General features: G+C 36.2%; 1 protein-coding gene across 7 annotated transcripts in view; it reads right to left on the bottom strand.

Annotated features, from left to right (window-relative positions):
- Art3 (ADP-ribosyltransferase 3 (inactive)) overlaps window positions 1–12,258 on the bottom strand; it is a 145,589-nt gene that overhangs the window by 50,060 nt on the left and 83,271 nt on the right. For all 7 annotated transcript variants that reach the window (XM_063247243.1, XM_063247244.1, XM_063247245.1 and 4 more), the window contains one exon: window positions 4,947–5,655. In XM_063247243.1, coding sequence (XP_063103313.1) covers window positions 4,947–5,655 — 709 coding nt within the window. The remainder of the gene's footprint in view (window positions 1–4,946; window positions 5,656–12,258) is intronic.

The raw sequence follows: 12,258 nt of genomic DNA on the forward strand, positions 1-12,258 counted from the left end.
CAGATTTTTTCTAGTCAACCTTAAAATGACCACAGTATTATGAGAGACTTAGTTAAAGGACACACCTAAGATGTGCTTAGATTCCTGACCCACACCTACTGTATAGTAATAAACACTGCTTAAAAACACTAAGTTTTGGTGTAATTCATTATGTAATAGGTATCTAGCAAAGGTTGAGGGTAGGTTTTATACATCAACCTGTCCACAACAGTTCTCAGTTATTCAAACATGAACTTAGTTATTACGATGAAGGTATTTTGTAGATAGAATTAAAGTCCATAGTTAGTTAACTTTGCATAAGAAAGATTATCCAAAGTAACCTGTGTAGGCCTAATTAATTCACTCAGTTGAAAGAAAAGGATTTCTTTCCAGAACAAGAAATTCTGCCTGTGAATAGCAGCTTAAACTAATGTGTTGGAGTCTCAGCCTGCCTTTCCTCACAGTCTGACGTTTGGATTTCAGAATTGGCTTGCCAGATCCTCCGACAGTGTAATCCAATTCCTTCCAATAAATATTCAAATATGTATTTCCTGCTAATTATATATCCTAAAGTGAATTTTGGCTGATAGAGCAGTGTTAAGTGAGTGAATGTCTGAAGAGGACTGTTTACTGAATATTTCTATCATTTCCTATGAATATAGATAGATAAACAGCCTTCCAAATTGTTCTAGGCACTGACTCTTAATGATTGGTTAAAATATCTGTCCCAGCTACACAGATAGATTCTCTAATCCCAGAGAATCCCAGACAACAGCACAGAAACTCTGATGCTACCAAGAAATGCTAATGAGTACAAATCTGTACTAATGGTGGAACATATATTTAATAAGCCCTCAAGGCCTAGGGGTAGATGTATAAGAACAAAATCTGGATAACTCCATAGGCTCATTTTCTTTCACTTGTTGTTTTGTTTGTTTGTTTGTGACAGGGTCTCACTATGTAGTTCAGGCTGGTGTTGAACTCACTGTATAACCCGAAATGACTTTGAACTCACAGGAATCCTCCTGCCTCAGCTTCCAGAGTAGTGAGATTATATGTGTGTGCCACCATGCTTAGTTTGGGTTTGAGCTTCTAAAATCTCTTACCACAAATGTCTCAAACAGACAGGCTTGACCTTAGGGGGTTTTAGAGCCTGGCCTTCCATAAGGGAGTTTTGGACTCTGTGTTTCCATTAGTTATCTCTAGATGGCAGCAGAAGATTCCAGTCTAGAGTTCTTACTTCAGCCTAGGATTTACTCCAGTGCAGTAAACTAACTGACTTGAACACTAAACTTCTGTGTAGCCTTTGCCTAATCCCTATCTCCTTCCCCATTTCTTGACATGTGGCTCATAATGCATTTCTCCATGTGGGTCTGAGTCCTGGTTCATTCAGAATCAATCCCATGGTTCCAATGATAACTGTATTACAATTCCAATGACAAATAAGGAGTCTGTCAGTGGTACTGTTTGTCTCAGCCCATCAAGTAGATCTAAGTGCTAACTCTGCCTGGCGCAAGAGATTTCATATAACACACCCAACACTCTACAAATGGCATTTGGCTGAATGTGTCAGGAGCAACAAAAATGGTATAACGTCTGCCTGAACAGTCACCGGGTTCTGGCTGAGATGTGCTGGTAAAGTTTAACACTGTGGTGTTTGTTGATTTCCATAGCAATTTCTCCTTTTACTTAGTTTTACTTTATGTGGTCTCAGTTACCAGAACTGTGTTCTGAAAATACTAGTGTTTCAGACCAAGGATATTGCTAAGGGGTACAACTGCCTGCCTGGCAAGAGCAAGGTCCTGAGTTTGATTCCTGCTATTAAAAAAAAATGTAGATTTAGGCTGGGGATATAGCTCAGTGGCACAGTGCCTTCCTGGCAAGTGTGAGGTCATAAGTTTGATCCCTGGTACCAGACAAAACAAAACAAACTAGTATTTGTTTTTATTTTTTCAAGACAATCATCATTCATATACTTTCTCCAACTTTTAATTACTGTTATTAATCCCTTATTGTACTTAATTTACAAATTAAACTTTATCATAAGTATGTATGCACAGGAAAACACACAGTTTATATAGAGTGTGGGACTATCTACCATTTTAGGTATTTATGGGAATCATGTAACATATCCCTGGCAAATAAGGGAATTTTAATATATGTAAATAAGCCATGGCCAATTTTCAAGTATGCCATGAACCATGGCATAGAAATTATTACTGTAATGTTGGAGTACCTAGGAAGAAGATTGTTGCCTAAAATTAACTTCTATGAGCTGATGTAAGCTTGCTCTAGCTGGTTTTGGTTAGATCCAATGTATAATTGGTAAATGGTATGAACATATTTCCCTTTTAATACATTTATTTTTTCTATAAATTATCTGTCCCTCAAGAAGAACAATCATACTCAGATACAGCTCAAATGCAGGACAAAACAAGTGCCTAGAGTATGAAATTTAAGGGTGTAGTCACTTTCAGAATCATGTAAAGCCATCCCCTAAAAGTGTGGATTTCCTTAAATTTTGTACTTTAGGCACCTTAAGGGCTACACAGCTTCTGTCACCCAATCCTAAATGTATCACCCCTCCACACAGGCATGATACCTCATCTACATTTCGTTAGTCTTTTAATCTCACACTGAGTCAGATAGACTCACACTGAGTCAGGGTCTAAAAGTCTATTTCTCAGGTCTACTGCAGTATATGTTCTGCCTAACACAGCAGAAATCACTTTTGGTTCACTTAGTCATATTTACAAGACCCAAAAAGGGGAACTCCTTAACAGTTTACCAAGTTTTGCAGAAAAAAGCAAGGGAGAGAACACAGCATAGTGTTTAGTAACAAAGCAGCATTAAACCTGTCACTTCAATGAAAGTCTCCCCCCAAGTATTTATTGTTTACCACAGACAGTGCTGACAGTTACACAGCTGACATTCTACCTTTAGTAGATGATACAGAAATAACGCTAGAAGATCAACATAGTAGAAAGGATTTTATTAACTCTTTACTCATCTTCATCAAGGCACAATACCATAAACTTTCAGAGTATATGGTATTAAAGAGAACATCCTAAATCTTTCAGATTTAACAACAAGAACAACCTCCACAAAAACAAGTCTCAGGTTCACTGGCAGAATGCCTGTATGTATGAGGCCCTGGTTCAATCTCTAATACCACAAAACAAACAAAACAACAAGTCTCATTCAAACTTTAAGTAATTAGAATGGCTTCACACTTTTCAACAATAGCTCCAGAGCATAGAAATCACTGGAGGAACATACTGAAAATTCCAAAGAAAAATAAATTCTAAAACAGAAATCAAATCTACAAAAACTATTATTTGAGCTTAAAGACAAACATGACAGACATGCAAAGTCTTAGAAAATTTGCCTCAATGTACTATTTCTCAGGAAACTTCTATAGAACTCCCAGACCCATTCCACCCAACAAAGGAGTCATTCAAGGAAAAGATGCAAATCCAAGAAATAGTAGGTCTCTTAGAAGCAGAATCACAGACTGGTAAAAAGAGACTTGAGGACATTCAGCAAGCCTAAAGAGTGTATTATAGGGCACGATGATGGGGGAATGTAGAAAGTACATAACCAGGAAAAAACAGAAGAGGAAATAAGAGGTAATTTGATATTTCTTAATATATTAAGAAATTACTATTTCTGTCAAAAGAATTGGAGGTGAATTACTGATGAACACAAAGTTTAAACAAACAAGCAAAAATCATAAAATAACCCTAAGCAGAAACAGGTACTTCAACAGAGAAAAACAACTGGTTGATGCAGCTATGACTAGTCTTTATAAGAGATGGGAAATGGAGAGGAAGGTGGTAGTTATCACTGACCTAACCAGTTCGTTTCCTTCTCCTTTGTCTCCCTATATTACTGACTAGAAAAGCCAATTACCCGCTTTCCCAGCCCTTTTTTTTTTTTTTTTTTTTTTTTTTTTTTTTTTTTTTTTTGGTAGGCATGGATGACCAAGAAACTGTCCTGGTAAATGATTTAGAGTCAGAAGTCTATTAAAGGTTTTTCGGAAAGTTTTCACTTTTTTCATTAAATAGATTGATTTGATTGTCATTCTTCCTCCCTTTCCATCTTGCATATGGATTCATACCTAGAACTGTAGCAGATACAGTACAAATGAATCTAAAACTCAACATTTTAAGGGTAGTAGAAAAGAAAGAGTCTGAGTTATCCAATCTCTAGATTTATTTAATGAACTTATCAGTCAAGTTTTGATCAAAGCCAAAAGTGACAATTCTTTTTTTTTTTTTTTTTTTTTGTCTTTTTCCTTTTTATCAGTACCAGGGATTGAACTCACGACTGCCTGCTTGCAAGGCAGGTGCTTATGCCACTGAGCTAAACCTCCAGCCCCAAAAGTGACAATTCTTTTTTTTTTTTTTTTTTTTTGTCTTTTTCCTTTTTACCAGTACCAGGGATCGAACTCATGACTGACTGCTTGCAAGGCAGGTGCTTATGCCACTGAGCTAAATCCCCAGCCCCAAAAGTGACAATTCTTAACACATGGTACATGAGGGCTTAATATCTGTTCTCAAATTTTTAACTCTAGAAATGTTGAATCTTGCTACGTAGAAACATGACAGTAAATACCTGAAAAAAAAAAACAAGAGCTAAAACAACTAAAACAGGTGCTACTGAGAAGTGGAAACTGGAGCCAGTGGGGCAGGGTACTGATGGTAGGAGTTTTGAATAGTAATTCTACTGACATTTTGGGTCAAATAATTCTTTCTTGTGGAAGTCCTATGCATTTTCTAGCCATGTCCCTGACTTCTACTCATGAGATGCCTAATACCCAGCCACTCTCACCCCCAGTTGCGACAACTAAAAATGTTTCTGACTACTGACAAATGACTGTCATTTTCCTTACCTGATCTCTGCCTCTGCCTAAGAATCCCATTCCTTTTCTCCCAGACCAAAATAAGCAAAAATGAGACACTTACCACCTAAAAATGCACACTCATAATGGCTGCAAGTCTTGTTTGTGCTGTGAAGGATAAAGTTATTGCCAGCCCCTTCCTGTGATACTTGAAAAACTTCACTTAGGGGTATTAAAATGATTCTTTCACTTTCTTTATCAAAAAATTTTTCAACAGCAACTCCAAAGCATGTGTAGATAATTAACATAAAGTGTTGGTCCTCAGCTACTTTAGGTTTGGCATATGCCAATGTGAAACTGCCAAGTCTGGCTTGGTTTGGCCCTCCAAATGTAAATGAAATGTCCTGGCTTGCTCTATATACCACATTTTTGTAACTGTCTTCACAAGGTCCTCTCAGCAGCTGTAGAGCTCTTGTGAGATAAAAATGAAAAGCTTTGAACTGGAAGCCATAGATATAATCTTTCCGTGATTGGCCAGCCAATTTTGCAGCTTCGTTGAACAGATGGTAAAACAGAGTTTCCTCTTGAGCTTCAGAAATATATGCCATTAGGGCTATTCCATGGTTATCCTTAAAATTTGTAGGGAGAGACAGCTGAGTCTTCCGGGCTTCCCATTTGGCTTTTGCATTTTCCCACACAGTCTCCAAGAGTTGATGACTTGTCTTTTCTTCCTTGAGCAATTGGGGAACATATTTCATTTCCATCCTGTCAGTACATTTCAGGTATTCATCATCAAATACATTATCTGCCATGTCTAATACTTCAGCCTTCATCTGAAATGAAGGAAAAGGAAATTAATATTATTGAAATAAGATGTTTTCTATCATTTTCTCTCATGTTACTATCCCCATTGAAGAATTTTTATGTATGAAGTTTACTGCATTGCTATTGATAACTTTTCTCAGTTATGACATAATTTATATGAAAGAGTAAATGCCAGTCAATGACAGGTATGAGCAGAATGTGCCTCTAATTCATTTACTTGAACGCCACTTTGTGGTGCAGAGAAAACTGAAGAATTGGATGACCTGATTTTAAGAAACATCCTCACCCAGGTCTCTTTATGACTGTTGGGAGAATCTGAAATATCATGTATTATACACTGTATACAACAGACAAATAATGGCAAATAGTAACCTTTTTCTTTTGGGCATTCCCTGTTCCTCATGCATACGGAATGGATAGGGATGATAGGTACCTCTAGCACAAAGTATAAGCAGGTAATCAAGGCCTAGCAATCAGCATTATCAAAGGAAAAAAATGGGTATTTTTTCCTGTAAAACTATAAGCTGGTGCTTGCTTTGGTATCACATTTACTGAAACTGTAAGTTCTCAGGCCAATGCTGGTTGGGGGCTTCAAATAATTCTTGTGGTCCTATGGAGAATTCTGGATAAAGTAAATTAACAAAGAAATACTTGCAGAACTTAAAGTAAAAAAAGAAAGATGAGACTTGGAAAACATAACAGCCCTTAATCTAGCTGGATCTGAAGATTATGTCATAAAAAGCAATAAATTCCTGGACACAGTGGTAGAATGCTTACCTAGCATACATGAAGATCTGGCTTCAACTCTTAGTACCAGAAAAAAACCCTCTGCTTTCTTGGATAGTTTGTATTATGTTTCTGTTACATACAATAGAAATGGCCCAATGTATTAGCTGAATGATACACATAGTCACATACCATATAAAGTAGAGTAGTGTAACATTAATTTGAAGGCAGACAGATCTGCCCCCCCATTTCCATCATCAATCAGGTACTAACTACATATGGAAAACATGAAATCTTCACATTTCTGAGTCTCAAAAAATTAAGGTGAAGAAAATAATTTTTTCTTTTTCTTCCCCCAAGTACTAGAGATTGAACCCAAAGCCTTTGCACTGAGCTACATCCCTACTTCTTTTCCCCCTTTCTTTTTCTTTTTGAGACAGTGTCTTAAGTTGCCTAGGCTGAATTTGAATTGGTGATCCTCTTGCCTGAGCCTCCTAACTGGCTGGCATTACAGACATACTACACATAACTAAAATAATATTTTAATTGCAGAACTATTACAAAGATTACATTGCATAATGAATATATGCAAAGCTCTTAATACATATGTGGTACATATCAAATCTATTAAACTGTGCCTATTATTTTTAGTACATGTTTATATTACATAATGTTTACATTCTTTGTGTAGAGTTGGTACTCACACATATTTTACTTTTATCATCCCCTTTCCCTCTGTTCCCTCTATCTCTTGATCCCTTTCCCATTTTGAAAAGATATATCTCAAATAAATAAATAAATAAATACATACATGCATAAAAGATCTATCTCCCTACTTCCTATTATCTATCTTTTACTGTTTCTTTATTTATAATTTGGGTTTTTCATAAAAGAAACCATGCAATATTTAAGCTCATGTGTCTGATTTACTTCACTTAACATTATGGATTCAAGGCTATTTTATTATAGGAATTGTGTATTATACTACAACTTTCTCAAAGGCAGAATTTAAATATATTTGTCTTTGAATTCCAAAAATCTAGTATAAAACACGGCAGAAATAGTTCAGGTGAACCCTAAACTTTGACTTATGGACCAACAGCCAATCTAGAGAATACAATTAATAGGTTTCTATAAATAAAAGGATAATGAGTCTTTTTCCATTATTCCATGTTTGTACGCTGCATGTTTGCATAAGTAAGGGACCTCATCTGGAGATCTTATGAAAATAATAAGACACTATTAAAGTTATCAATTCCATGTGAAACCTTCATAAAAAGAATGGGGAGGAGAGAGAGAGGGAGAGAGAATACAATTCTTTTTAAGAAGCAAAGCAAAATTTGATTCTGCGTCTTCTTCCCCTTCTCTCAAACTACTTAAAAGATTTCTATCTTTTCACTTATCTTTCTGCCTTCTTCATTCTGTTTCCATCTCTACTCTTTCATTCACACAGCTCCCACTAGGTGGGCATTGCTGTTTAGAACTGCTTTGCATCATCCAGTATTTTCTTACTGATCACTTAGTGTTGGAATTTGTCAAGGTAATTTATGTTCTAATTCTCAACTCCATCCCTAGACAATCATGCCCAAACACATAGTTTCAAATATCATGTAGATATCTCTGACCTGTCTTATAAATGCCAGACCTATACATCAACTGCCCACTTGATACCTTCATTTGAATGCCAAAAGACCCTTCAAATGTAACATATCTGTGACAGTCAACCAGTTGTGTTAACTTGAGTAAGAAAGGTCCAACTAAATTGGACCAACAGTTTTGGGTGTAGAAGACCCACCCTAGGTAGGATTGTCTCCCTAAAATGGAAAATAAAGGAATAATTAAAAAAGGGAAAATAAGATGGATTCCTCACTTCTGTTTCTTTGGAGGATCTCATGTCTTCATCTTTACCTTGGATATCATCTGCTGGCTTCCAGTGCAGACCCTTCTGGACTCCGGGTACTACACAGGATACTACAGTGGGCTCCATGCCTTCAACTGGATCCTTTGGATCTCCAGCACATAGACAGACCTTTTGCACTTTTCCACATCTGACTATGAGGATGGCTACTGTAAGCTAATCTTGTAAATTCTTATATATTTGTATATCTTACATTAAATCTGTTTTTATAGTAAGCACTGACTGATCCAATGTCTAAAAACCAAACCGATAAAATTACTACCTACAATCACCTGGTTCTTATTTAAGAGTATCTGTTTGTTACTGAAGTTTTCCTAGGTACTTCCTTCTCAGTTTTAAGTGTGGCCACCCCATCTCTAAAGCTAAAAAACAGCTTCAAAGTTTTCTATGTCAGGAACTGAGTATATCATATGAATTATCTCATTTAATCTTCATAGAAACTTTGTAAGGTAGGTACTATAATTAATTGTCCCACCCCACCCTTTTGTCCATACTGACACTTGAACCTAGGACTTCAGACTAAGCTATATCCCTATTCATTTTTATTTATTGTGAAATAGTCTCACTAAGTCGCCCAGGCAGGGCTCAAACCTGTGATCTGCTTGCCTCAGTTCCAGTTAGAATTATAGCCATGTCCCAGCATGTCGCTTTACTCCCACCTTTTTTTTTTTAAATAAGGAAACTAAAATACAGACAGATTATGACTTAATGGGATTTGAAACGGCCAGTCTGGTCTTAAGAGTCTTGCTGTCTTAACCAAAATGCTGTATTCTAAAGAATAAGAATGTTTCCACTGATGAGACCACTGACATTTATGTAACATTTTTTAAAAGGGTAGCGGGGGTTTAGCTCAGTGGCATAAGTGCCTACATGAGGTTGTGAGTTCAATCCCCAGCACCAAAAAAAAAAAAAAAAAAAAAAAAAAGGGTAATTTTGTATTTATAAAAACTCTTACCAAAACTTAGGCAGACAATTATTAATACCATTTTACAAATGAGGGAATTGGAATACATCAGAAACTGTCTTGATTATTAGCCACAGGGTATTCTGCTGCGGAAGTCACTGAGAACTCTATACTCCTGGGTTTGTAGGTCAGTTTCTTGACATGCATATTTGAGCTGCGGGAGATCAAATCACCCTGTGCAGTACAGAATGTACCAGAGTTCAGCTTGAGCACCAATGCCTGACTTATCTTCAAGACTTCAACATAACACATCAAGCCTTGAAACCACCTCCCACATTCCTCACATCATAGCAAAGCTGATCTAGTGTGTTCTTGTCTTTTTAAATGTCTCTAACAAGTCTCTACTTGTCTAATTTTAGACATCAAGCCTTTCTGGCTAGACACTCCACAACTGATTGTGTGTTGTGTATAATGTTCGCTTTGAGCTGTGACAAAGCTCACAAATATCACCAGCATTTAGGCACAATTGAATGGATACTAAGAAATGGGTACACACAAAAGGCTAGATGAATAAACTGATTATATTTTCTCCCTCTGACTTATCCACAGATATAAAAAACTTACACTGATAAAAATTCAATCACCTTAGGCTGACTGGACGAAAGCCAAACATCAGCCCTCTCCTGTGAGCTGGCGCCATGTGTGGCCTGACTGGCGGGAAGCCAGATGCCAGCCCCTTGCTGGTGTGTGGGCAAGAGGCAAGAAGAACCAATGTGTTGCCTCCCCCACTCCTGCTGTTAGCTCCGGGCTGATGTGATGATAGCTAATGAGGTAAAACATCACACAGCATGTGATGATAGCTAATGAGGTAAAACTTAATGCTTGTAGTGTTTAGCATTTCACGGACTTTGCACGCACTAAAGCTGGTACTTATCTATTCAGAGGATAACAATACACAATGTAGCATATATGGGGGAACTTCTGAAGGTGGTGGCCATTGTTAATTCCCTGTTATCTTGTTTTGAAATTCTGTATCATTCTCATTGCTTTGTTTGGTTGAGTTTTATTGTTTTATCTGATGGCACAGGCAGCTGTTTCAAAGATAACAAAATACATTATGGTAGCCATTTTGGATTTGCTATTGTCTCGTGTTTTTGCTTTTATTGGTTGTATTCTGTTTATGTTTTGTATGATTTTGCTATGCTCAAGGTATGGATGACTGTTTTGGGGGCAATAAGGGGCAATATGGTAGCCACTGTTGATTTCCTATTATCTTGTTTTGAGGTCCTGTGTTACTTACATTGTCTTGTTTTGATTGGTTTTATTCTGTTTTATTTTGCTTGGTTTTATTTTCTCTAAAATAAAATTTAAAGTGTCCCCCAGGCCTCATGAGTTTGCATTGTTCATATGTGATGGTTCATTGTATAGTGCTTGGATTGATGATGTCAGTGCTCCACCCACATGGGGGTGGAGCCAGGATGTGATGTAATGGCAGGAAGAAGGTGTGTTTTTCTCTTTGCTGGTTTGAGTTTGCTGCTGGCGGCTGCCATGAACTGCAGCCCAGCCATGCCTGCCTGTCTTGGAGCCAACTGAGTGTGGACTGAAACCTCCAAAAACTGTAAGAAGTAAACCTTTCCTTTCCCAACTTTGGGCTTCAGGTATTTTGTCTCAGCGACGAGTAAAAAGTAACTAAGACACTCAATTATCAAAAATTATTACAAATATGTGAAAATTTCAATTTCTCAAGAAGATAAGTAAACTACAGAAGATTAGTAAAACAAACATTAAAATTATGTTAGAAAACAGAAAATACAAATTAAAATCACAGTGAAACATTATTTCACACCACCTAGGATGGATATAATGGTAAAACAAAAGCACAGAAGGAAAATAACACAAGAATGCAGAGAAAGTGGAATTCTAATTCACTGCAAGGAGGACTGTAACATGGTGCAACCATTATGAAAAGCAGTTTAGTAGTATGTAGATGAGTTAAACATAAATCACCATATGACCCAGCAATGCTACTCAAAATACATATCAAAGAGAACTGAAACATATATTCAGTAATTATATAATGAGTTATATATATAATGAGCTATTCTGTTATTAGCATAAAGCATAATCCCTGCAAATCCATTTTCACTTATATGTATTTCCTACATATATACATAAAATACTATGAAATGCTGCCAAATAGTACTTGTATTATCCTTCAGGTATGTAAAAAAAGATTATTATAAAAAATTTTCACAAAGAGAATCATGTTCATATAAAAACTTGTACACAAATGTTCACAGCAGCTTTATTCGTAACAACCATGAAGTGAGCACAACCCAAATGTCCATCAATTGATGAATGGATAAACAAAATGTGGTACAACCATACAGTAGAATATTATTTATCAGTAAAAATAGCAATATATGCTACAATATATATGGGTCTTGAAGTATTTATGCTGAATGAAAGAAAACAGACAGAAAAGCCCATATATTTTAAGATTTTAAGATAAAATGTCCAGAATAGGCAAATCCATGAGACATATAATAGATTAATGATTGCCAGAGAATAGTGAAAGGAGGGAATAAGAGTTGACTATCAACAAGAAAAGGGTTTGTTTTTAGGGTGACAAAAATTTATGTAATTGAATACAACATATTCATTAGGTTATGATAGTTGTACAACATAGTGAATATACCAAAAATCCAATGAAATATACACTTCAAGACTGAGATTTTTTTATGGTATGTGAGTTATAACTTAATTTAAAAAGAAACCAAACTGTAGCCAACAGTATATATAATGATATTCTAGATAATGGATCAAATAATTAAATTTTAAAAAATGAAACCAGGCATAGTGGTGCACACCTGTGTCCTAGGAAGGCTAAAACAGGAGAACAGAAAGTTTGAGTCAAGCCTGGGTAACTTAGACAGCACCTCTCTTAAAATTACATTTTAAAAAGGACTGAGGATGTAGTTGAGTGTAACTTGGCTTTGATCTCCAGTATTGGAAAAAAACTCAAATTTTTATTATTTATGATATTTTAACAAAGGCATTCAA

This window comes from Cavia porcellus, unplaced genomic scaffold, assembly GCF_034190915.1.
Source record: "Cavia porcellus strain 051 isolate PalLab524CR breed Dunkin Hartley unplaced genomic scaffold, mCavPor4.1 scaffold_4, whole genome shotgun sequence".
In the NCBI taxonomy this organism is placed as follows: Eukaryota; Metazoa; Chordata; class Mammalia; order Rodentia; family Caviidae; genus Cavia; species Cavia porcellus.